This window comes from Chaetodon trifascialis, chromosome 6, assembly GCF_039877785.1.
Source record: "Chaetodon trifascialis isolate fChaTrf1 chromosome 6, fChaTrf1.hap1, whole genome shotgun sequence".
Taxonomy (NCBI): Eukaryota; Metazoa; Chordata; class Actinopteri; order Chaetodontiformes; family Chaetodontidae; genus Chaetodon; species Chaetodon trifascialis.
In genome coordinates this window covers 28,449,266-28,473,200 of record NC_092061.1, presented here as the reverse complement: position 1 = coordinate 28,473,200, position 23,935 = coordinate 28,449,266, and the positions used below count along the sequence as shown (strand labels likewise).

Genomic DNA, 23,935 nt, shown 5'->3' with positions numbered 1-23,935 from the left:
TGTGATACAGCTTCAGGAAATGCCTACCCATATGTGTGCTGTGTCATCTTCATGCTGTGGGTGGTGGTATCATATGATTTCATCAAGAAAAGAACTGGTTTAATAATTTGTTTTGAACTGAGTTCAGAGTGACGGGGGTCTGATCTGACAAAAGACACATAAATTCGTACAAATACAAATATTTAATTCAGCATTTCTTACTACAGGTGTGCGCGCGTGCGTGCGCTGTGTCTGTAACCCCCGCCCCTCCCCCTCCTGCTCAGTGCGTACTCACACAAGTCATGTAGTTGACCAACACGTGCGGCTTGAACGGAAAAAAAAGTCGAGGAAAAGGCTCCCGCTCCGGCTCCCAGGCAGGAGCCAGCTCCGATAGCTCATTCATAGAGCCGTCTATGAGCCATTTCCTTGGCGACCGACATATCATCAATTCCTTTACCTGCTCCACTGTTATAAAAAAAAATAAATAGCGGCGCAACTTGGTGGGCGTTATACTGGTAATTTCTCTGCGTGTGAACGGGTTGAAATGCGTGTGTCTCACGCCCAATGCGTGAGACTTGAGAGGTTTGCACTCCCAAGCCCATATTGCTCAACACTGTCAGCAAAGCCAGCAAGTCCTTGAATCTTGGCCTTTTATTTTGTAAAGCGTGCTAGTCAGTATAGAGTGCTCTCATTGGCTCCTCTGTCAGCCAATGAAGGAAACTATTATACCCATGTGTTCCTCCATGTGAGTAGAGCTTTCCTGCTAGGTAGCTACTAGCTAAAGCAAAATTATGGTAAGTTGGAAATTGATTTTTAAAAATGTATGAACATTAAATCTTGTAATAGCTTGGTATGATATTCACACCAGCGTCAGCCACCAGTTTCTTTATTGCAACATGTATAAAGGAAGCTATACCGGTTATGTTACGGATAATCGTGTGCGCTTGATACTGTTCCCTCATTGAATGTGGTTAAACATCACAGTCAGTCAGTCAGTCAGTCAGTCAGTCAGTCCATAACTTGAGAAAGCCTGTTGAAGTAATGATACCCTATAGTATCATATAGTCATGGAAATAGCACCTTTTTGACTGGTAAGAAGAAACGCAGAACTGCTTTTCAAAGCTGCTACGTTAATTCTTACAAACCCAAATATCTCGTAAAACGTGATTATTCAAGAGATTTCCTCGAGTATCAAACGCTGTGCTTATATTCTGCATTGACAAGGTTCAGATTCGTCAAGCAGGATCCACAAAAGGGTCTTAACTTTAAAACAACTCCCACTGCTGAAGAGATGGGACTCAAACGTAGGAGTGAAAGTATTGCCATTCTCATGTGTGCTGAATTGAAGAGTGGTCTCTTACTGTTTAGGAATATTATATTAAGTATTTAGCATGTTTTAAATACCATTTAATGTGTTATTAACATTTGACAATTATGTCTTGAAAGTCATTTAATAATCTTTCTGACAATGCACAATCTAACAGTCCCTCTTAAGAATGTAAAAACACCACAAATGTCAAAATAGTCCAGTTGTTGATGTTGTTAACATGCTTCTGGACCAAGCTCATACGTTAATATCAGAATGACATTTGTCTCTAAAGAGTCTGCATCTCTTTCCTTGAGAGAATTTTGTTAATGTTCATGATGCAATATATTGTAGTTGCGTCGCGAGGTAAGGCTGAGACGAGAGTACCTGTACAGGAAAGCTCAAGAGGACAGGCTCCGAACAATTGAGGAAAAGAAACAGAAGCTGAAGGGCGCACTTGATGGTAGGATGCCATCATTAGGTTCCATTTTTCATACTGAATTTTGTAAGACAACTGACCAGCAATGTAAATGATCGTACCACAAATTCTGGTATAAAACATGCTGCTTTCTTTATTGACAGAAAATCATCTTCTTCCAACTGAGGTACGCAAAGACGCTCTGCAGCTGCAGAAACTATTGGAGTATGATGATGGAGGCGCAGAAGGCGAGTGTTATTATTTCTTGCTATTATCAACAGCATCTTATCTGATAGCACTTCTGAATCAGTGTTCATCCAGTTTTGTTTGATGATCAGTGTATTCATTTATGTTGATTTCTTGGGTCTTGTCTGTACAGGTGTCAGCTCACACATGGATGATGAGTATAAATGGGCTGGAGTTGAAGATCCTAAACTCATGGTCACCACATCTAGAGACCCCAGCTCCAGACTCAAAATGTTTGCCAAGGTCAGGCCAGTTTCTTTGTGAATTGTTCTGTTAGGACAGCAGATAGACCTAAAGATTGTAAGGCTGACCAGTAACTGGAAGCTTCTAACATGTTTCTTGGGTGCCAAGAAAATTATGTAAACTCACCACATGATGGTCTGTGTATCATGTCGAGCTCATTGTTTTAGCGTCTCTGAGCAAGGCAGTGAAACGAAAGCTGCAGCCGTCTTTTCCCTCTACATGATGAAATGTATATGTGCGTGTCCTGCATGGTTGCATATCTGCAGTTGCCATTGGACTGTGGCTCAGCCAGTCTGATTTTCTAAACACACAAACTGACTGTTTTGGAGTTGGCCCTGGATTACACGCATTCAACATCTACAATACTTTATTTTGTCGGTCTGTAATTTCCATATAAAAGAATCATTTTCCTAAGAAGACAGAATTTTTTAACTAATTGTAGAAGGACAGTTTAAGGCTGCTTAATGCTGTTTACAATCGTTAATGCTTCACAGCTATAGGAACTCATTGTGTATGAATACAAAATAACAGACACATCTGAGTGACATGTTTTTCTTTTTTTATATAATTCCAGTCCTCCCTTTCATGGACTCTGTCTTTCCACACTTGGCAACATGTCATAATGATTGGCCTTGCTCTTTTGAAGTCTACTTTGGAGTCTTAATCCACCTGAGCTACATGCCAGAGAAAAGACTCAAACACCTTCCTCTTTAACTGACTTTTCTTTATTAAAAAATTGACATCGGGGAATATCAGGGAATATTGAAAAGAAAGCAGTGAAGAACTTGGAACTATGTTTTGTTACAGGAGGTAAAGTTGATGTTCCCTGGAGCCCAACGCATGAACAGAGGAAATCATGAGATTGCTGCACTTGTACGAGCCTGCAAAGCCAACAACGTTACAGACCTTGTCATCGTGCATGAAACAAGAGGACAGCCAGGTATGCCTGTTTACTTCAGGTAATCAACAAGTAGTCCCTAGAGCTATGTTTAAAGGTACTACAGGAACCACATGAAGCAACCACTAACAAAGCTAAGCTTGCCCCCCAGTTTTAGACTACACATTCATTGTAAGCACATTTTTGGCTATTAGAAAAAACATTAGAAAAATTACATCCAATGAAAAAGTCAGTTTGTAGAATTACAGCTGCAAATCTTTTAATCTAAGTATGAATAGTGGTGAAATAGCAAAATTCGGAAAACAAAAATAATTACCAAATAAGTAATATTAAAGCTTCGAAAAAACCTTTTAATAAATCGTATTTATTGTACACAAACTGCAAAAACAGACTGAGAATCAGTATATAGTACATATTATATACAATTTCTATATAGTATATAGCTGAGGCACTGAGCAAAATACATTTTTGAAAAAATTTTAAAAAAGCTATTCTCTGATTAAACACAGATTGCACACTTTCTGTTCATTTTTAGCTACGCTTGTGGTGTGGCTCGGGGTCTGTCAGTCAGTCCATCACTTGGGTCTAGACTGAAATTAATGGATTGCCATGAAATTGTATGAGGACTTTCATTGCCCCAGCAGATGAATTATAATAACTTAATTCTCCTCATCCTCAGTTGTTGCATGCTAACACACTGGTTCGATGATGCCCATGGTATCACCAACACATGTGATGTGTGTTAGCACTACATTTAATGACAGTTGATCCAATATAAAATATATGAAATATATAATTTTCCAAGTGGTCAAAGAAAAGTTGGAAAGCAAGGTAAAATGTGATTTAAACAGCATGCTCCCTGTAATACCTCTGAGTATTAATATGAAGTAAAGTACAGTTAGTACAGAAACTGCAATTGGGAGGATTAGATTTTTATTTACATTTTTGGTTCCTCTATATTTACAGATGGCCTGGTGGTGTGCCACTTGCCATTTGGACCCACAGCTTATTTCACACTTTACAACGTGGTAATGAGGCATGATGTTCCAGACATTGGCACCATGTCTGAGGCCTACCCCCACCTAATTTTCCACAACTTCACTTCACGACTTGGCAAGAGGGTGAGCAAGTGCTGGACCATGCACAGTACACATTCCAGTGATATTATCTTTCACCAGTTGTTTGTGCGTACAATTAATTCATTCTGCTTGGACAGGTATCGAATATCCTCAAGTATCTTTTTCCAGTGCCAAAGGAGGACAGTGCACGTGTAATAACATTCGCCAACCAAGAGGACTTCATCACTTTCAGGTCAGTATGTAAGGACTCCCTCAATGCAAATGCCATACAAACTTTTTGTTATTTGAGGTGAACAGCACTAAAAGTGATACCTTTTTTTTGTATTACAGACATCACACCTACAAGAAAACAGACCACAAGAACATTGAGTTGACAGAAGTAGGACCCAGGTTTGAAATGAAATGTGAGTTTTGACAGATAAAACAGATTTTTCACCATCTAGGTTCATGGGACCGCAAACCATCCAGTACTGGCAAGGCTTTCTGTTTTGTTCTCGCAGTGCAAATGTCAGACTCAGCATGAATGCACATAGTTACAAATTTAGATCGATTGAAGAGACATCAGCCAAAGGAATTGACATAACCAGTGTGGAATGAGCAGTTGTTTTCAAGATATTGTAATTTTTAGGTATTTTAGTGAAATTCCTTTGTTCTGTGCCATTTTTCTTTTGGGATGTATAACATTTTTACATCTGTTCTTTTTTTTAGTGTACATGATCAAACTCGGCACTCTGGAGAATGAGAGCACCGCAGATGTGGAGTGGCGTCACCATGCATACACACACACAGCTAAGAAAAGGAGGTTTCTTAGTGTGCAATAGGAACTGATAAAGGAACAAATACAGCATAATCAAACTCTTGTAAAAATCTGTACTTTCTGGACTACGTTTCATAAAATACTTAAAATGTGAGTTTATAAAATGACATGAGGTTTTGTTAGAGAAGCCTAACAAATATGTGACCAGAAGTGTAATCATTTCAAGGGTTTCCTTGAAAGTCGACAATTATGGTAATGTTAACAATTATGGTAATGTTTACAGTAAACTTTTTTTTTTTCCCTCATTACTGAACAGATACCTAATGCACACACTTCTGGGCTTTATAGATTAACTGTGTACTGTTTTGTAATAAAATGTGTTTCTGAAGACTAGAATTGGCAGGTTGTGTTTTTTTGCCCATAGTGGAAAAAAAGTTCATACTTGCCCATACATGCAAACATAACGGATATGTAAATCTATACTTGAAGTGTATTCATAGCAGTGCAAATCTGATTTGATATAGTTTACTTATTTGTTTGCATTTGTTTGATATATTTTACTTATTTGTTTGTATGTATGTATGTATTAGTGGAATTAGTAGTGACACATTCTCGTTGCAAACTGTTATGTAGCTCATTTACATGACAAACTTTTATTTATTTATTTATTTATTTAGACGTGACAAAACCGTATACTCACAGCTCCCACCTCTTACATGTAGAACTTCCGTTGTCCAATGAAAAACTCAGCTACAAGAATCAGCCAATGAAGACGGAGCATTTCCGGGTTTTCCGCTTTCCCCCAAGTTCTTGACAGATCCGACTTCAGATTGAGAGAATTCAAGATGGCTGCTACAGGTAAGAATTAAACTTGTATGCAAGTAGTATTACAACACTGACGAATGGAGGTTTTGCTGTTATTCTGACGAATTAAATAACTGTATGTCAATGTTTTACGCATGTCAATTAAATCAGTCACAGTAGTGTATTTCTTGAAGGCACCAGAAGTAGCCAACAAGCTGACGCGGTGGTAAAACCCCCCAAGTTGGCTAATGTTAGCTTGCTAAGAATACGTAGCATAAAAGCAATACACAGTAAAGCTAGCCACTCAGTTAGCGAGATAATCTCCTCACCTTCTCCAGTCAGCACTTAGCCAGCCAGCTAGCTGTCACAATTTCAAGTTGAGCTGAGAGGAATTTACAAAAGCTTTGATAACTTTTCATCATTAGCATTCAATTGCTATGAAGTCATTTTTTACCGACTTGCTACTAAGCTACCTTTCTAAGCAGTTTGCTACTAGCTAAATTCGTTTAACTGGCGCCCCGATAGAAATATGGCCTCCCCAAAACTCGAAATGTCATATTGTATAGCAAGCAAATCCCACTCTAAGCTAACTGGCTAACGTCAGCTAGCCTTAGCGTCATGCATGTAACTAGTTAGCAAGTTCGCTACTTTGCAACTTTTACTGTCAGCACTTCACTTAAACATTGATGTTAAGCTCGGCCGAGCACATCGTGAGAATACATTGTTGGGGATACGTTATCACTTGTTCTGTGAGGTAATCCTTGGTATAAACATCGTTGTCGTTTGTCAGTGTTGCTTAATTATACTGATGGAACATTAAGACCCGGTGTGTGCCAGTCTCTCTCGTATCGCCAGAGATAACGCCAAAGATATGACTGAACTAAATGCTGCCCTCGTCAGCGACTAACGTTATACTTATGTGATAATTATTAACTCTTTACGACTCGACGTTAGCGTTTTCTGTGTATCCGGCATCCACCAAACAAATCTTGTTAGAATTTTTTGTAGCTTTTGACATCACCTTCTCTCCATACAGATAAGGGCGATGTTGAGAGAGTACAGATGCATTAACTGGTGTTGTCATGAATAACTAACATATGCCAGTTATCGCTGCGATCTGCTTTTTCTTTGCAACTTGAATTTAAGTATAATTTGGCGTTTGCACATTACTAACACATTATACACTGATAATGTTAATTGAGACAGCTGGAATTGTTTGTCCTGATACATTTTGATATTGATAGATTTCTACAACTTTCTGCTGTTGTAGCTGTATGTCTTTAAAAGAAAAAAATCAATGAAGTTGATAAGGTAAAACAGTAAATATATTTATTTTCTTTGTCCTGTTTTCAATTAATTTTGTGTTGTCTGCAGTTTCAAATCTTCATTCTTAACCCATGCTATCATCATAATATATAGGGCAGACAATGCCCTTTAGACCAACAATTGGATCCACTTTATTTCCACAAGTATGTTTTGTCCAAACTGCAATTTGTCCATCCTGTTGCAGGTTCTAAGTAAAGGGCTAACTATTCTGATCCTACGGTGCATGAAGCTCTTCTGAGGTTGTGGTGTCTAATTCCCGCGTCCCCCCAGCTCCTGTCTCTCATCATGTCCTCCACCTCCTCCTCCTACTCCTCCTCGGGAGAGACTAGTCCAGAGGATGTACCCCGAGGTGGGGGCACCATCCGAGTCTACCTCCCCAACAAACAGAGGACAGTGGTGAGATTATTGGTTCTGTACTGCTCTTTATCAATGACACAACAGCTCTATCCAGGAAATCACCTTTTTACATACAGCAGTTATTTAAGTGTAATTCCTTACATCAAATTCGGCATGTTTCACAGAATGTTATTGAGTAACCTAGTGGACAGTTGATGTCAGGTTTCACAGATGGGCTGTTTGTATTACTATGTTTAAAAACGCACATCAGAAATCATAATCAGAAAAGCCTTTATTGCCAAGTATGATTTTTCACATACGAGGAATTTTCTTTGGTGAAGTTGATGCATGACACATCTAGTAAAAAATAAGATATTAAAGTAGTAAAAATATGACAATATAAATATATACACACAAGTCTGTTTTGTTTTGTTTTTTTCGGAGACACAGTCTGTTTTTTCAGAAATAAGTCCAAGCTGAGCGTTAATGTAACACCTATAATTATGAAACACTTTGTGTGGTAATATCACCATGGTACCAGCAGCTGTGATTGAGTGACATCACACAGTGTTTTACCACGTAACATGCATCTTGGGTCATCCGATCACAAGTGGCAGCTCTAACAGAAAGGTGTGAATGGACCCAAGATGCATTGAGGACATATTGAGATCTGATTGGTTAGACCACATTTTGAGGTGGTCAGAGTGACATATGGCCACATTCTTTTTGAACTGTCAACACAAATGTGTCATGGGCCATATTGATGGACTGCCTAGTCTACTGACATCCTCCTCTGTGTTATGGGAAATGGATTCCCATGAGAAATCAGAAATCAGAAAAGTACTTCATAAATGAAGTACTGCCAGAACATGCTGTCCAATTTTCATTTTGGCAGGAGAGTTAATACAAACAGAAATGATGTATGTGTTTATTTGTATATAGAGCAGGGAAGTGAGATCCAATCACAAGTGGTCACTAGAGACACATGGAGATGCATTCTAATGTCAGGCGTGAAGTGACGTTTTTAGAGCTGTCTGCTTGTGATCAGATCACCCATGTTGGCATGTTAATGCCAGGCAGGAGCAGGACCTAAGAGCTTTGATGTCATCAGAACAGTAATATATAACATTATTATATATACTATATATCTGTCTATGTATCTATCTGTGCATCTATTTATTTAATCCTCGTCCAGATCACCTTGTTTTTTCTCTTTGTGTGAGGGAGCTACAGAGGACAAAAAAAGTTTAAATATTTTAACTTTGGACGGCCTCACCCAGTTCTACCATCCTGCTGTCGTCCACTAAAATAGTATCCAGTTTCTCCTATGCCTTCTGCCTGAATCTATTTGAATGCAACTTCATCTGTAGCGTTAACATCAACTCATTGTGCAGTTGTCATTTTTGTCTTTCAGTGCTTTCAGTATGCCCCCTTGTATATGCTACATGTGAGTACCTGTTTAGTGAATGTCAGGTAGAAGACACACTTGCTCTGATACAGTTTTCCTGTTCTCAGGTGAATGTTCGCCAAGGACAGACTGTGCACGAGAGTCTAGATAAAGCACTCAAAGTGAGAGGCCTAAGCCAAGAGTGCTGTGCTGTATTTCGCCTTCTGGAAGGGTAAGATTGAAATATTGTTTGCTGCATGTCCTCCCACACTGAATAGAGGTAATGGGTTACAATCCTCATTGCCTACATAAAAGATCAAGAAAAAACAGCAAACTAAGTCTCAGGTGAACACATTTTATAGTGTAGTTTGTAGATATATTTTTTTGTGTATGTGTATAATGTGTGCGTGTATATGTTAATTTTTGTGTGTATATTAGGGCTGTCAATGAATGTTCTAAATTTTAATCTATATTTTTGCTAAAAAATAGTCCACTCTTTCGACTCGGGACAGGAAGCAGCCACATTGACAGCACTGCATGATAGATAGAAGTTGCAAAAAAAGCAGTTTCCAGTAATTACTGTTTTTCTTTGTTTAACTGGGAAAATCTGTCGAAGTCTGACATATTTAAGTCTTTCCTGTTATAATGTCCTCTGAAAATAGTTCCTCAGATGTGAAAATATTAAATATAAGATAAGATAGGACTTTATCGATCCCACACCGGGGGAAATTTAGTCGTTACAGCCAGCAAGTTACAAAAAGGAAGCACAGTGGCATAAAGAGGTCAAAATAAAAAATAATACAGGATACAAGAAAAAACACGACAAAGACACAAAAACGCACTAATACAAAGGAAAACGGACAGAGCTGCTGTAACAAGCTGCCACTCGTGCAGCACCATCTTGGAAGACGGCGGGAAATATTCCGGCTCCATGTGCTGTTTACCCCACTGCTTCTCTGATGTGCGCCCTCCCTCTCGCTCTTCTCCCAAATCGGTGAATTAAGAGTTTATTTCAACCAAACCAGAGTTAGTGATGATTGTTGCAACAGTGACAAGACAAACCAAGAAGGTTTTGGTTCGTTTTATTTTGTTTTAGTCGCATTTCAATAAAGTGTGTTTTACTATGATAAAATAACTGCTTCTGTGAATGGAGTCTGCGCAAAAATCAATATTGGAATGGTTAGAAAATGTGGGGGGTTGTGTGTTTGTAGATTGAATATTCAGATGTCATTTTTGGTCAGTTTATAAATATGATCAAAAATTTATAAATATGGGTGTCTTTTTCCTCAAGCTTGGGTCCTCCACTAGAGGTCTCGGAGTTTGAGGGTTGTGCACAGTGTCTTAGCTGTTCCTAGGACTGCGCTCTTCTGTGAAGCCACTCTCCCAGTTTGTGGGTCACTGCCCCCTGTGCTCCAATTAACACTCGTACCACTGTTGCTTTTACTTTCTACATCTTCTCTAGCTCCTCTTTCAGCCCTTGGTATTTTTTGAGCTTCTCATGTTCCTTCTTCTTGATGTTGCTGTTGCTCTGGATCGCTACGTCTATCACTACTGCCGTCTGCTGTTGTTTGTCTGTCAGCACAATGTCTGGTTTGTTAGCCACCACCATCTTGTCGGTCTGGATCTGAAGGTTCCACAGGATCTTGGCTCAGTCATTCTCCACCTTAGGAGGTGTTTCTCATTTTAACCTTGAGGCTTCCAGCCCATACTCAGTTCAGATGTTCCTGTATACTCTGCCTGCCACTTGGTTATGGCGTTCCATGCACGCTTTTCTTGCCAGCATCTTATACCCTGCTATTATGTGTTGAACTGTCTCAGGGACAACTTTCACAGCCTGTGCCCGGGGTCCTGTCTGGTGTGGTAGACCCCTGCCTCAATTGGTCTTGTACTAAGGCCTGTTCTTGTGCAGCCAAGATTAGTGCTTTTGTCTTGTCTTTCAATCCAGCCTTTTCAAGCCACTGGTAGGATTTCTTGCCACTTCGTCTATTTGGCGGTGGTACAGGCCGTGAAGGGGCTTGTCTTTCCGTGATGGTCAGTTCTCCTCTTCTGCATTATCAGGTTTCCATTGCCTGAAGTATTCACTTAGCAGCTCATCTTTGGGGGCCATCTTCTGGATGTATTGCTGGATCTTAATTGTTTCATGTGGGTCACGTCCTTGTCTTGATGTCATTGGCTTCTGTCTCCTCCTTCTCTGACCAGATGATTATACCAGTGGGGTATCTGATTTTTTTTAGTATAATAATGCATATGCACGCATGTCCTAGAGTTGCTGACCTGTGTCTCTACGCCCCTACTTTCGCGCCCTCAAATTTCCTAATGTGTGTGTGTGTGTGTGTGTGTGTGTGTGTGTGTGTGTGTGTGTGTGTGTGTGTGTGTGTGTGTGTGTGTGTGTGTGTGTGTGTGTGTGTGTGTGTGTGTGTGTGTGTGTGTGTATATACACATACACACACACACACACACACACACACACACACACACACACACACTCCAGGACATGCGTGCATATGCATTATTATACTTGGCCCACATGTCTCATTATGCATACCTAATGTTGGACTGAGTAGTTTAAGTTTGCTGTTCCAAAATGTAAATGTTGCTGTTTGTTAGTGTTTGTAATGTGCCCTTTCAGAACATTATGTTTATAGTAGTCTCCAGGCAATCAATGTCAGTCTATGTAATCTCCCTAAAAATTAGGGAAACTGTGTGTGCATGTGTGAAAGTGCATGCATGCACGTGTGTCCTGAGGTGATGGTAACACAACTGTTTGTGTGTATGCATGTGTGGCAGTGTATTTTCAGATTAATAACAAAAATGAACATATATATAAAAAACATATTCATGATGAGTTTATCAGGCAGTGTAGGCTGATGAAGACCAATGTGACCTTTTCCTCACAATATTATAAGATAGAATCATTTTATCTTGAGAAACAGTGAAACTTCTAAAAAAGCATTTTCAGGTTTGAAATCCTGAAACTGATATTATCTCCAAACTCTTTTTTTCGTATAAGTTTTTCATTTTTTCATATTTTTGCCTCTCCAGTCGTAAGAGGCTGACGGATTGGGACACAGACATCACTCCTCTGGTTGGAGAGGAGCTTTTAGTCGAGGTTCTGGATGATATTCCCCTCACCATGCACAACTTTGTAAGTAGTTGTCGAACACACATACCCTGTTTACATGTTTATAGCTTCTCTTAAGTACCTTACATTTACAGAATACCAGCCTATCAAGAATTACCTTATATTTTACTGCATCTCTGCAGGTACGGAAAACTTTCTTCAAGCTGGCTTACTGTGATTTTTGCCACAAGTTTCTTTTTAACGGCTTCAGATGTCAGACATGCGGCTACAAATTTCACCAGCACTGCAGTAGCAAAGTCCCAACTGTGTGTCTGGACATGGACACAGTGAGCAAACGGTGAGTTGGATAAGAAATGTTCAGTATCGTACAATGATTCTGTTCAGTTTATAAATGAGTGTAGGCACTTGGTGCACTTATACAAGATAAGAGCACCAAGTTCCTTTCTGGTCATATGACGTCAACAAAGGCCAGAGAAATTTTCCAACTCATCACTGTTTAGCATAGCTGCTACCCCTAGCATGGATGAGGTGGGAGTGGCTGAATGTGCCATTGACCTTTGACTATATATATATATATATATATATATATATATATATATATATATATATATATATATATATATATATATATATATATATATATATATATATATATATATATATATATATATATATTAGGGATGCACATTTTAAATTTTTTTTATGACCGTTAACCGACACCCTTTAACGATTAATAACCGTTAACCGATAAAATTTAAATGCCCTTACATGCTGCCATTCCGACATTCCGTCATTCCGACATACTGCCATTCCGACATACCGTTTAGACATATCACCATCCCGCATTTGGTCATGTTTGGCCTCCAGTGCCTTGCATGCAGGTGTGCTGTGGTTGAAGTGCCTGACAAGCCGCCCCGCTGCAACAATAACACGATGCACAAACACATTAAATCCGTCATTTACCGCCAGCTGCAGTGTATGTGCAAAACAGGGGATCGAGTCAGCTGACCCGTCCGGGAGAGGTGGCTGCCACGATGTTGCGCGCGTTGTTGAGGACACATGCGGACACTTTCCCACTAAGTCCCCACGTCTCCACTGCATCAACCAGTTTAGCTGTGAGGTTATCAGCTGTGTGTCTATCTGGCATGCTCTGCGTTAACAGGACGGCAGAATTAACTTTCCAGTACTCATCGATATAGTGACATGTAATTGTCACGTATTGAGCGCGGTCCAGCGGTACGTTGTAATAGCCACGAACTTACGAACTCGACACGCCCCCATGAGTTGATTGACTTACGTAGCTAAAAAACAAAATTGACCGTTAGTATTAATCGGTTAACATTCCTGTTATCGGTTAACGGTTAAACTGTTAACCGTGTGCATCCCTAATATATATGTGTGTGTGTGTGTGTGTGTGTGTGTGTGTGTGTATATATGTGTGTGTGTTTGTGTATGTATATGTGTGTGTATACACACACACACACACATACACACGTATGTGTACGCATACATATGTACATATACACACGCACACACACATATACATACATACATACAGTCTAGATAGATAGATAGATAGATAGATAGATAGATAGATAGATAGATAGATAGATAGATAGATAGATAGATAGAAATTCACAATAAAACAAGCATTTTGTGTTTTATTAAGGAAGAAATCTGAACCCAAAGTCTGCTTTTCGACCTCGTTTCATTCCTAGTTTGAAAAACTTTTTTGTTTTTGGTTTTGCTTTTTGGTTCTTTTAACATTCACAGTCAAAAACAGGAGTATTAAGGACCAGATAAAAAGAACAAAGGCAAGACCATGCGTTCATTGCAGAAAGACGCAAGCATTCCCAGCATTGTTGGTGCTGCAGGTTTTACAATGAAGAGAGTTTGAGTGCAAATCATCAAAAAGAAATATGTAGAATGGCAAGGATCCACAGATTATACTGATAGTTTAAAATGTGTTACTAGTCGATAATTATCACATCAGCCCGTCTTTTATATTGTGATAGAGTTTTGTGTCTGTGTTTTTTGTCTGCGTTATTATGAAGATGTGATTAGTGGGGTTTCCAGTGTTAATTATGTGTTAAAATCACTGAAGTCATTGAAAGAAAGGTTGTTGATAAATATATTTTGTTTTGTTCAGATTTTATGAAAAAAAAAATCAACTCCAACCGCTGAATTGCTCAGTTGGTGTGCTCATCACATTGTGTTTTCTGTTTTGCTTAATGGCTGGCCTTCATCTTTAGTTTTAGGTTTAGGAGCGCAGGTTAAAAAAGCATAACTAGAGCCTCCTAACTTGACGTACTTTAATGAGTGCTCCTTTGTCTGACACCTTCTTTCATTATTTCTGTTCGGACTTCAGTCATCCCTTTTCCTCTATTTTGTCCAGGGGTGATTCCAATACCTGCGCAGATGAGTACCCACGGATATTGTTGCCAGAGAAATCCCCATCCCAGAGCAACTTAGCCTTAACCCCAGAGCCTGCTGGGTAAGTTCCCATACTAAACAAAGCATATTCTAATTAAAGGTCCAGTGTGTGTTTAGTGGCATCTAGGAGTGAGGTTGCAACTTGTAACTAACTGAATACCCCCCGCCTCACATTCCCCTGTAATGAATTCCTTCTAAGGTAACAAAACACAACAGATCATATTTTTAGGTGATTATACACTAATGAAAATAGAATTTGTAATATTATATTCCATGTCTGCTCTGGTGCCGATTAGTTAGAGTTGGTGAGCTTGGTTCATTTTCCCCTTGACTTAGTTTCTTTTCTCACAGAGAAAAATCCAAGCAAGCCGAAATGCAGCACAACAAGCAAAATGGTACTGTTCACTTGACCCACTGAAAGAAAGTTCTGAAGCAGGTTCACTGGCCAAATGAGTTAGTCCAGGTCTGACCTCGATCCATTCTCCAGCTAGTTGCTAGCAACTGGTAAATTTGCTCATTCTCATCCCACTACGCAAAGCACACATGGATATGAGAGCCATTTTGTTCAAACCTGCAAAGTACACCTGGTTGTTGGATTGGATCAATGTTGAAACACATCCCACCTCAAACAAACTGCTTCAGTGTTCATTTGGAATTGGACTGAGACCATCACCTCCAAAAGGTCTCTGTGCAGTTATTTTTTCTGCACCGGAGTGTAACTACTGTATTCAAACCTGCCCAAATAAATTGCACAAAGGGGGAAAATGAACCAGAATTTGATTTAACCGGCCTGAAAAGGAGGTGCAGGTGGGAAAATGTCCTTAAGCAGAGAAAGTGATATTCAGATATGTATTATTTTTGATGATTGTACTTGATCGCTCAGGATGGACCTCCTGTCCCCGACCTCGGCCTTTCGCTTCCCCATGCCAGGTGGAGATGGCCAGTCTCTACAGAGGCATCGCTCCACCTCCACTCCCAATGTTCATATGGTCAGCACAGTGGGCCCTGCTGGTGCCAGCATTATAGAGGTCAGTGTTAGCTGCTTGGTCCATGCTTTATTGGTTGCTACTGTTATAAGGATCTGATTGAATGTAGTCATTTAGCTGCTCTATACATAACATCTGAACTGGTGAACAGTGTTATCCATTGCCTGTAAAGCCAAAATCACACTTGGTGGGGGAAAAAGAAATCCCAGAAAATGAACTGGTTGTGGTGCCTCAGCAATGTTCAGCTTTAACAGGCATTTTGGTGCAATTGTCAATACAACAGCACAAATCCCAACTTTGCTTCCAGTGGAAACACATAAGACTGTTTTCACACCCATCAAGTGTTTGTTATCAAATGTGAATTTATAATGTTGTGTTTCTGCTCATTTTTAGGAAGCACTTAAATTTAACAACACAATGGGTATGTTTTAGATTTTTTTCCTTCAAAATTTGTGTTCATTTGTAATATTACATGTGGTATTATTCACCATTTGAAAAACTCTCTTGTCCTGCTTTTTCATTGTCCTGCAGGTCCGGAGCCCTCACCGAAGCCCTCCACCAGCCCACCGTCCTCTCTTGGCTCTCCGGGAAGGAGACCACCCAAGTCTCCTTCAGAGCACAAAGAGCGAAAGCCCTCCTCATCTGACGACAAAAAGAAAGTGGTATGTGGTCTTTGACCTCATTTTCCCATCATTGGTTGTCTTCAGACAGAAGTTTAGAGGGCTAATATTGACATGGTCCATTCATAAATAGGATGAGCAAAAATCCATGGTAAAGGCATTTACTTATGGTGTGAGTTAGTAGATCAGAACATTGAATCCAAATGTTGTTTCAGCACCGAGGGGGCTACAGAGACTCAAGTTACTACTGGGAAGTCCACTCTCGAGAAGTCAACATTCAGAAGAGAATTGGCGCGGGCTCCTTTGGAACTGTGTTCAAGGGCAAGTGGCATGGAGACGTGGCAATCAAGATCCTTAAAGTCACAGAGCCAACGCCTGAGCAGTTACAGGCCTTCAAAAATGAAATGCAGGTCTTGCGGTGAGAAATGCTGTTTGTGTTTTACATAAGTTGAAATCTATAAGTCTGTCTTTGAAAAATGGCATTAACAGCTACAGCTTTTTTTAGTCTAGTAATTAAAAATGGCTTTTAGATTGTAATAACTTGGTGGTACCTCAGCCAACCCCAGTTCATATTATCGCATGTCTTTTTGTTAAACTCTCAATTATAATTATTTAGTATCTGTGCCTTCATCTCTTCATACGGTCATGGATGAAACAGTGGAATTTTTTACACTATTACCATTTCTTGTTTCTGCAGGAAGACCCGCCACGTCAACATCCTGCTGTTCATGGGCTACATGACTAAGCCAAACTTTGCTATCATCACCCAGTGGTGTGAAGGCAGCAGCCTGTACCGGCATCTGCACGTCACAGAAACCAAGTTTGACACTATGCGTCGCATTGATGTGGCCAGACAGACAGCACAGGGCATGGAGTAAGACTTGCTGCTTGATTCCATTTCACCATTATCACTTACCCTTTACTGACACCCTTGTTCTGCATCAAGTATCGATTTGATGCAGCATTTTAAGCGTTGTGTTAGTTTGGTAAAGGTAATTTATAGATAGATCACGTTTACATTTGTTCAACTTTAAACTTTCCTAATGCACTTGAATCTGTTTAAATATTTAACTAACTCTCAGCTAAGGTCTGAAATAGGATAGGGTTACAAAACCAGAGTTTCACTCTCCAGTAGAAATCTGTTTGAGTACAGTATATTTAAGTCTCTCCGGTCATAATGTTTGGTGAAGATGATTCCTGAGTCACATGTGAAAACATTCCGGCTCTACGTTCTGTTTGCCCCCCACTGCTTGTCTGATGTCTGCCCTCTCTTTCACTTCTCTCCTGATTCTGTGAATTAAGAGTTTATATCAACCAAACCAGATTTGGTGTTGTAATAGGGCTAAATCTATGATTCACAGTAAATTAACTTGTATCATTTTCTGATGAATGAAATTTATGGCAGCCATATTGACTCTATCACTCACCTACATGATGTACCCTTGAAACAGTTTTATGGTGGTCAACATGCCTAAGTGTTGCATTACTGTCATCTGATCGATTGTAGCAGTTTCACAGGACAAACTATTTTGCGTCCGCCCAAAGTGATCCCATTGTGCACTCAGTCACCCAGACCTAATTAAGTTGCTACCTGGTATGCAAGGTGTATTTTTAAACAACTGGACATTATGCATTTTTGATTTTAGTCATGCCTGCATACCAGTTATGTGCACCCTTGCATATATTTCAAATTAGCCTTGTAAATAGACTTACTGCCTATGTTATGCTATACTGTATGTTTGCTATAGTTGATCTACTCAAATAATTGTAGAATGGCCATCTAGCTAAGTAGCTATGCAGCTTATCCATTTCAAGTGGCTTGACATATTCAATGTCATTTAATGATAAGCGTTTAGAGTTTGCATTTAACTTTGTTTCTTCTGAGACATGGTTATAGCTTTCCCAGTATTGCATTTTTTGTAAGTTTCTGTGTGTTTTATCTTGTAGTCATCAGCAACAAAAAAGACTACTTGGCTTGAAGAATCTCAGTTGACTGAGGGGGCCTCCAATTGATGATTTAAATAATCAACTTTCAGGGGCAACCTTAGTCTGAAAAGTGATACATAGGATTGATAGTGCAGATATAATGCAGGAGGCACTCCTGTAGCAATGTAAAAGTATATTTGGTGCTCTTCCTTTTTGCTTACACAAATTAAATCATTGATTTGGATTTTTTTCTCCCACTCTCTCTCTTTTTCAGTTATCTTCATGCAAAGAACATAATTCATCGAGATCTGAAATCAAACAGTATCCTTGTATTGTCCAGTGGTAGCTTTTAGCTACGAAGGTATGTTGATTTTTGTGCTTAAACTGCTGTAGACTGATAATCACAATAGCAAAATCAAATGACATGGTCTATAGCAAGCAAGTAATTAACCACAAATAACCTTTTTCTAGGCAGACATATAGTCAAAGTATTGGGACAATAATATGTCCTGATATAATACTAACACCATGAATATGTACACCAGTTGTCTGTTGTAATATTTCCTGAGCTCTGCTGCTAGACATTTTTCTCCATGAGGGCTGGACTGTTAAGATTGGTGACTTTGGCTTGGCCACAGTCAAATCTCGGTGGAGCGGCTCTCAGCAGGTTGAGCAGCCCAGTGGATCCATTCTCTGGATGGTAAGCCTCTCTTTTAATGTATGTTTTAATGTATATTTTACCAGGATTGTATGACTCACTGCCTTCATATTTGGAAGGGTAGTGTTTCCCGTTTTCCTGTTTTAGTTCTGATACCCCACACAGCTAGCCCTACTTGCCACCTATGTTTTGATAAATATTCAGCTTCTCTTTGATTTGGACCGAGCAACCTCAGCGTTAGTAAGGCTGCTTTTTGTATCATTCTGTGATTCTCAGATATCTTCATTTGATTTTATTGTTCACCCTCAATTTGACCCATTTTTCACCTGTTTCGGGAATTGCCACAGTAAAAATTGTTGCTAGTACAAGACTGCACAAAATGACAAACAGTGGTCTGCATTTTGTTTGCTGGAGCAGTTGTGCAGTTCTTTTCATCAGTTCTGGTAAACACTCCTTGTTTGTGTTAAGCCAAGTTTTGTCAATGTCAAAAATTTTAATCAAAACTTTACTTTTATCTTATTTTAATTTGTTGAGCTGTTGCATCTTAATGAAATTGCCACATTAATGGAAACTAAATCTAATGATAGCCCGTTTATATTACAAGAAATTACAGACGAATGGACAAACAACAACGAATGCAGATGCAGATGACAGACAGATGCACTGCATGATAAAATTCAGCTATGAACATTCAATTATGCTCCGTGGCATGTATAAAAATGCTGAACAGGCCCAGTTGATTCAGATTTTAATGTCAAGATGACAAGAGGAAAAGTGACTACGTGACTGTGAAATAGGGTTCATTGTTGGCACAAGCTTCAGGTAGAAAAACTGCTCAACTGGCTAGTCTTTCAGTAGGAACAGTCACTAAACTGGCATCTGCATTTAGATCAATGGGAAAACCAAATGAATAATGCTTAAGCGCTCAATAGAACTGAGTCCATTGCCAATTCTCTGTGAATTTATCGCTACAATCAACACCTTTCACAAACACCTGGTCATTTGATGCATTGTAAATAGAAAAGTATTTGTAGGAATAGTTTGACATTTTGGGAGTTAGATGAAAAGTGCAGAACCACAGTCATATTTATACAGTAAAGAGGAAGCTACTGCAAGGAAGCCACTGAGCTATCTTAGCAGCTAGCTTGGCTCACCTGGCTATTAGCACCTCTAAAACCCATTAAATAAGAAAAATATATGTTTTGTTTGTTTAATTTGCACAAAATTGAAATATTATGACAATTCACCATTTTGTGTGGGTTATGTGCTGGACGGGCTCTTGGGTGAGTGATTTAAGAGAAAAAATTTCTTGAGACTTAAGGCACTTAAGGCTAAGATTGAGTACGACAGCACTGACTAACAGTTCACTAACAGCTGACTAACAGCACTGTTTGTAATGTACTGCTGATCTACTACTACTTTTACTAGTATAGATACTAGTAGTACTACTACTAGAATTACCACAATACTACTAATTACCAGTAGAGTCCCAGCAACTTGTAGAATCAGTGCCAATGTGCATTGAAGCTGTTCAATTCAATTCAATTCAATTCAATTCAATTCAATATTCCTCTATTCATCCCGCAAGGGGAAATTCCAATTCACAGCAGCACCAATAAAGTGGATAAAATAGTAAAAGACAAGTGCATGCAAGTTAAACACAGAAAGTATATACAAAAGGGTGGGATAGAAAGAAAACGTCATCCTAAAAAATTGTAAATAGTATTTACAGACTGTTATGTACCGGTAGTATTGCACAGCTTATTGCACAGGTTATTGCACAGATTATTATACATATTATTGTACTGATTACTTGGAGCAGTTTCTGTTGTACAGTCTGACGGCTGCAGGAAGGAATGACCTGCGATACCGCTCCTTCACACACTTTGGATGTAGCATCCTGTCACTGATGGAGCTCCTCAGTGCAGTGAGTGTGTGTTGGAGGGAGTGGGAGTCATTGACTGTCATGGAGGACAGCTTGGCTGTCATCCTCCTCTCCCCCACCTCCTCCACCTGTTCCAGAGGGCATCCCAGGACAGAGCTGGCCTTCCTGATGAGTTTGTCCAGCCTCTTCCTGTCAGCTGTTGTGATGCTGCTCCCCCAGCAGACTACTCCATAGAACAAGACAGAGGCCACAACAGAGTCATATGCCATATTTCCACTAGCGCGACTCGACTCGACTCGACTCTACTCTACCCGGTTGTTTTGTTTTTCCATTAGGGCTAGTACCTGGTACCCAATACTATTTTTAGTACCTGCTCTGGCGAGGTTCCAAGCGAGTAGAAGCGATACTATATGTGTGACGTCAACAGCCTGTCGGCCACTGATTGGCCGGAGAGTGTCGTCACTGGTCTACGACGTCCAACACCGGAAAAACAGTCCCGCCCCCCTCCATTGTAACGCCGGGCAACAGCAACCGCTGACTTTATTCCTTATTCTCACTCGAGGGAAATGGCTGCTCGTAAAATATCACCGTGGTCCGTCGACAAAAAGCCACAAACCGAGCAGCAAATACAACATCGCCTCGATGTCCTCCATTGTTTGTTGGCTCTGTTTGCGTCGCATACAAATTGACGTCATGGCAGTTTCGCACAGCCATGGTATGACGACCCCACCTACATTGAGGAGGTACTATGAAGTACTCAATTGTAATGGAAACTCAACCAAACCAAGTAGAGTAGAGTAGAACTGAGTCGAGTAGAGCTGGAACTGTGTAATGGAAATGCGCCAATAGAAGGTTCTCAGTAGTGCCCCACGCACCCCAAAAGACCTCAGATAAAGTCTGCTCTGTCCTTTTTTATAAAGTGCAGTGGTGTTATGAGTCCAGTCCATTTTGTTGTTCAGATCAACACCCAGGTACTTATACGATGTCACCATCTCAATGTCCCTTCCCTGGATGTTCACTGGTGATAGGGGAGAGTGCGGGCGCCGACAGAAGTCCACAACCAGCTCCTTGGTTTTATCCGCATTAATCAGGAGGTGGTTCTGCTGACACCAGTCCACAAAATCCTGAATGAGTCCTCTGTATGACCTGTCATCCCCATCTGTAATGAGGCCGACAATGGCAGAGTCATTAGAGAACTTCTGCAGGTGGCAGGAGGGTGGCAGGTGGGTGACAGGTGGGAAAAGTCAGTCGTATAGAGGGTGAAGAGGAACGGTGCCAGCACCGTTCCCTGGGGGGCCCCCACACTGCAGAGGACAGTCCCTGACACACAGTCCCGTGTCCTCACATACTGTGGGTGGTTGGAGAGGTAGTCCACTATCCAGCATGTGAGGTGTTGGTCCACTCCTGAAAGCTCCAGCCTGTTTCTCAGGCTGGCCTGATGGTGTTGAAAGCACTGCTGAGGTCCAGGAAAAGGACCCGGTCTCAATGGAAGAGGAAGATGAGGGCATCATCCACTCCGATGCCAGGCTGGTACGCGAACTGCAGCGGGTCCATGGACGAGCTCACCAGGGGGCGCAGGTGGGCAAGGACCAGCTGCTCCAAGGCCTTCATGAGGTGTGATGTTAGTGCCACCGGCCTGTAGCAGCTAGGGTCCTTAGGATGTGGGGTCTTTGGCACAGGTACCACGCAGGGCGTCTTCCAAAGGTGTGGCACCCTTCCCAGCCTCAGACTCAGGTTGAACAGATGTCCAATGATCCCGCTCAGCTGATCAGAGCAGGATCTGAGGAGTCTGGGACTGAGGCCGTCTGGTCCTGCAGCCTTCCTGGTCTTTAACCTCCTGATTTCTCATCTGGAGAGGTGTGAGGGACAAGTTGGAGCAGGGGGGCTGAGTGTCTTATGAAGTGGATGGGGGGCTGGGAGGAACAGTGGGGGGTGGCGTTGGTGGCTGTAAGCTGAATACTGTGTGTGTGTGTGTGTGGGGGGGGGGGGGGGGGGTATCATTGGGGTACTTGGGCAGAGTGCTGGCAGATCAAAGGAGGGCTGCTGCAGTGCTGGTATGGCTGAGGGAGGGGCAGATGCTTCCTTTAACCTGCAGAAGTAGCTGTTCAGCTCATCTGCCCACTTTGAATCCCCAGCTGCCTGAGAGTTTGGCTTCTGGTGGCCTGAAATGGTTTTCAGGCCTCTCCACTCCCCTGGTGTTGTTTTCCTGCAGCTGTTCATCCATTCTCCTCCTGTATCTGTCCTTCCCCTCCCTGATTTTCCTTCTGAGCTCCCTCTGAATTGTTTTCAGCTCCTCTTTGTGAGCCTTAATGTCAGGATTAATCCAGGGTTTGTTGTTTGAGTGACACCGTACAGTACTGGTGGGTACAGTGTTCTCCACACAGAAGTTTATGTAATCTGTGATGCTGTCTATCAAACTGTCGATGTCCTCCTCATGAGAGTCGTTGAATATATCCCACACGGTTGTATCGAAGCAGTCCTTCAGAGCCTCTTCAGCCTCGGCAGACCACCTCTTCACTCTGTGGGACACAGCTGGTTGCCTGTTGACAAGGGGCTTGTTGACAGGCAGGAGATGAACCAGGTTGTGATCAGCTCTTCCCAGAGGAGGGGGGGGGTGATGATTCGTATGCCTCCTTGGTGTTGGCATAGAATAAGTCCAGTGTTTTATTGTCTCTGGTGGCACATGTGACATACTGGATGAATTTTGGCAGAGTGGAGGACAGAGAGGCATGATTAAAATCCCCAGAGATCAGTAAGAGGGCCTGTGGTTTCTGAGTCTGCAGCCTGCTGATCACAGTGTTGATGACGTCACAGGCTGCATCGGCTTTAGCAGAGGGAGGAATATACACAGCCACCACAATGGCGTGTGAGAACTCCAGTGGCAGATAACATGGCCTCAGACTAACAGCCAACAGTTCAATGTCCGGGCAGCAGTGCTGCTCTTTGATAGTGATGTGCCTGGAGTTACACCATCTGTCGTTCACAAACACTGCCAGCCCTCCTCCATTCCTCTTACCGCTCCTCTCTGTCCCCGCTCTGCCCGTATGAGTGAAAATCCATCCAGCACTACAGTCGCGTCTGTGTGCTGCGTTCCCAGCCAAGTCTCCGAAAACAGTAGCATACTGCACCGCCAGTATTCCTGATCATGACGGGTTAACGCCATTTGGGGAGAGATCTTATGTTCCCCATGATGACGGGCGGGAGAGTCGGTCTATAAGCTGTCCTCCTGTCGCGACGTTCGATCCCAGCGCGGCACCCCTGCATCCTCCTCCTTATCTCGCGGGGGACATCAGGTCGCTCCTTCGGCCGCACAGCTGTGTTACGCAGGGCCAGCAGCTGATCCCTACTGTACACAATGGAAGCCATTGTCTCTCACGGACCCACAGACGCGGAGAAAGTTGCACAGGTTGTAAAAGTGATCAAGAAGTAGTGCCAGAGTTACCATGTTTAATGTCTCTGATGCACCAGACATTTACAAGCACGTAGAACTAAAATGAATAAAAAAAGACGCACAAGAAAACAGAAAAAGAGAAGAAAAACTCCTAAGAGTCTAGAGAGCTGCTGTA

General features: G+C 41.3%; 2 protein-coding genes across 2 annotated transcripts in view; both read left to right on the top strand.

Moving 5' to 3' along the window:
• Positions 1-703: 703 nt before the first annotated feature.
• imp4 (IMP U3 small nucleolar ribonucleoprotein 4) lies at positions 704-5,318 on the top strand. Its single transcript, XM_070964719.1, has 9 exons — positions 704-773; positions 1,640-1,748; positions 1,868-1,951; positions 2,083-2,192; positions 3,000-3,132; positions 4,057-4,211; positions 4,307-4,401; positions 4,500-4,573; positions 4,878-5,318. Exons 1-9 carry the CDS (start codon positions 771-773, stop codon positions 4,988-4,990), a joined length of 876 nt encoding a protein of 291 aa, XP_070820820.1. The 5' UTR covers positions 704-770; the 3' UTR covers positions 4,991-5,318.
• Positions 5,319-5,750: 432 nt separating this feature from the next.
• araf (A-Raf proto-oncogene, serine/threonine kinase) overlaps positions 5,751-23,935 on the top strand; it is a 38,709-nt gene continuing 20,524 nt past the window's right edge. Inside the window, exons 1-13 of the mRNA XM_070964158.1 lie at positions 5,751-5,784; positions 7,241-7,452; positions 8,908-9,011; positions 11,822-11,924; positions 12,044-12,198; positions 14,257-14,355; positions 15,178-15,322; positions 15,674-15,701; positions 15,812-15,942; positions 16,116-16,318; positions 16,598-16,774; positions 18,101-18,147; positions 18,408-18,526. Coding sequence (XP_070820259.1) covers positions 7,342-7,452; positions 8,908-9,011; positions 11,822-11,924; positions 12,044-12,198; positions 14,257-14,355; positions 15,178-15,322; positions 15,674-15,701; positions 15,812-15,942; positions 16,116-16,318; positions 16,598-16,774; positions 18,101-18,147; positions 18,408-18,526 — 1,422 coding nt within the window. The 5' untranslated portion in view covers positions 5,751-5,784; positions 7,241-7,341. The remainder of the gene's footprint in view (positions 5,785-7,240; positions 7,453-8,907; positions 9,012-11,821; positions 11,925-12,043; positions 12,199-14,256; positions 14,356-15,177; positions 15,323-15,673; positions 15,702-15,811; positions 15,943-16,115; positions 16,319-16,597; positions 16,775-18,100; positions 18,148-18,407; positions 18,527-23,935) is intronic.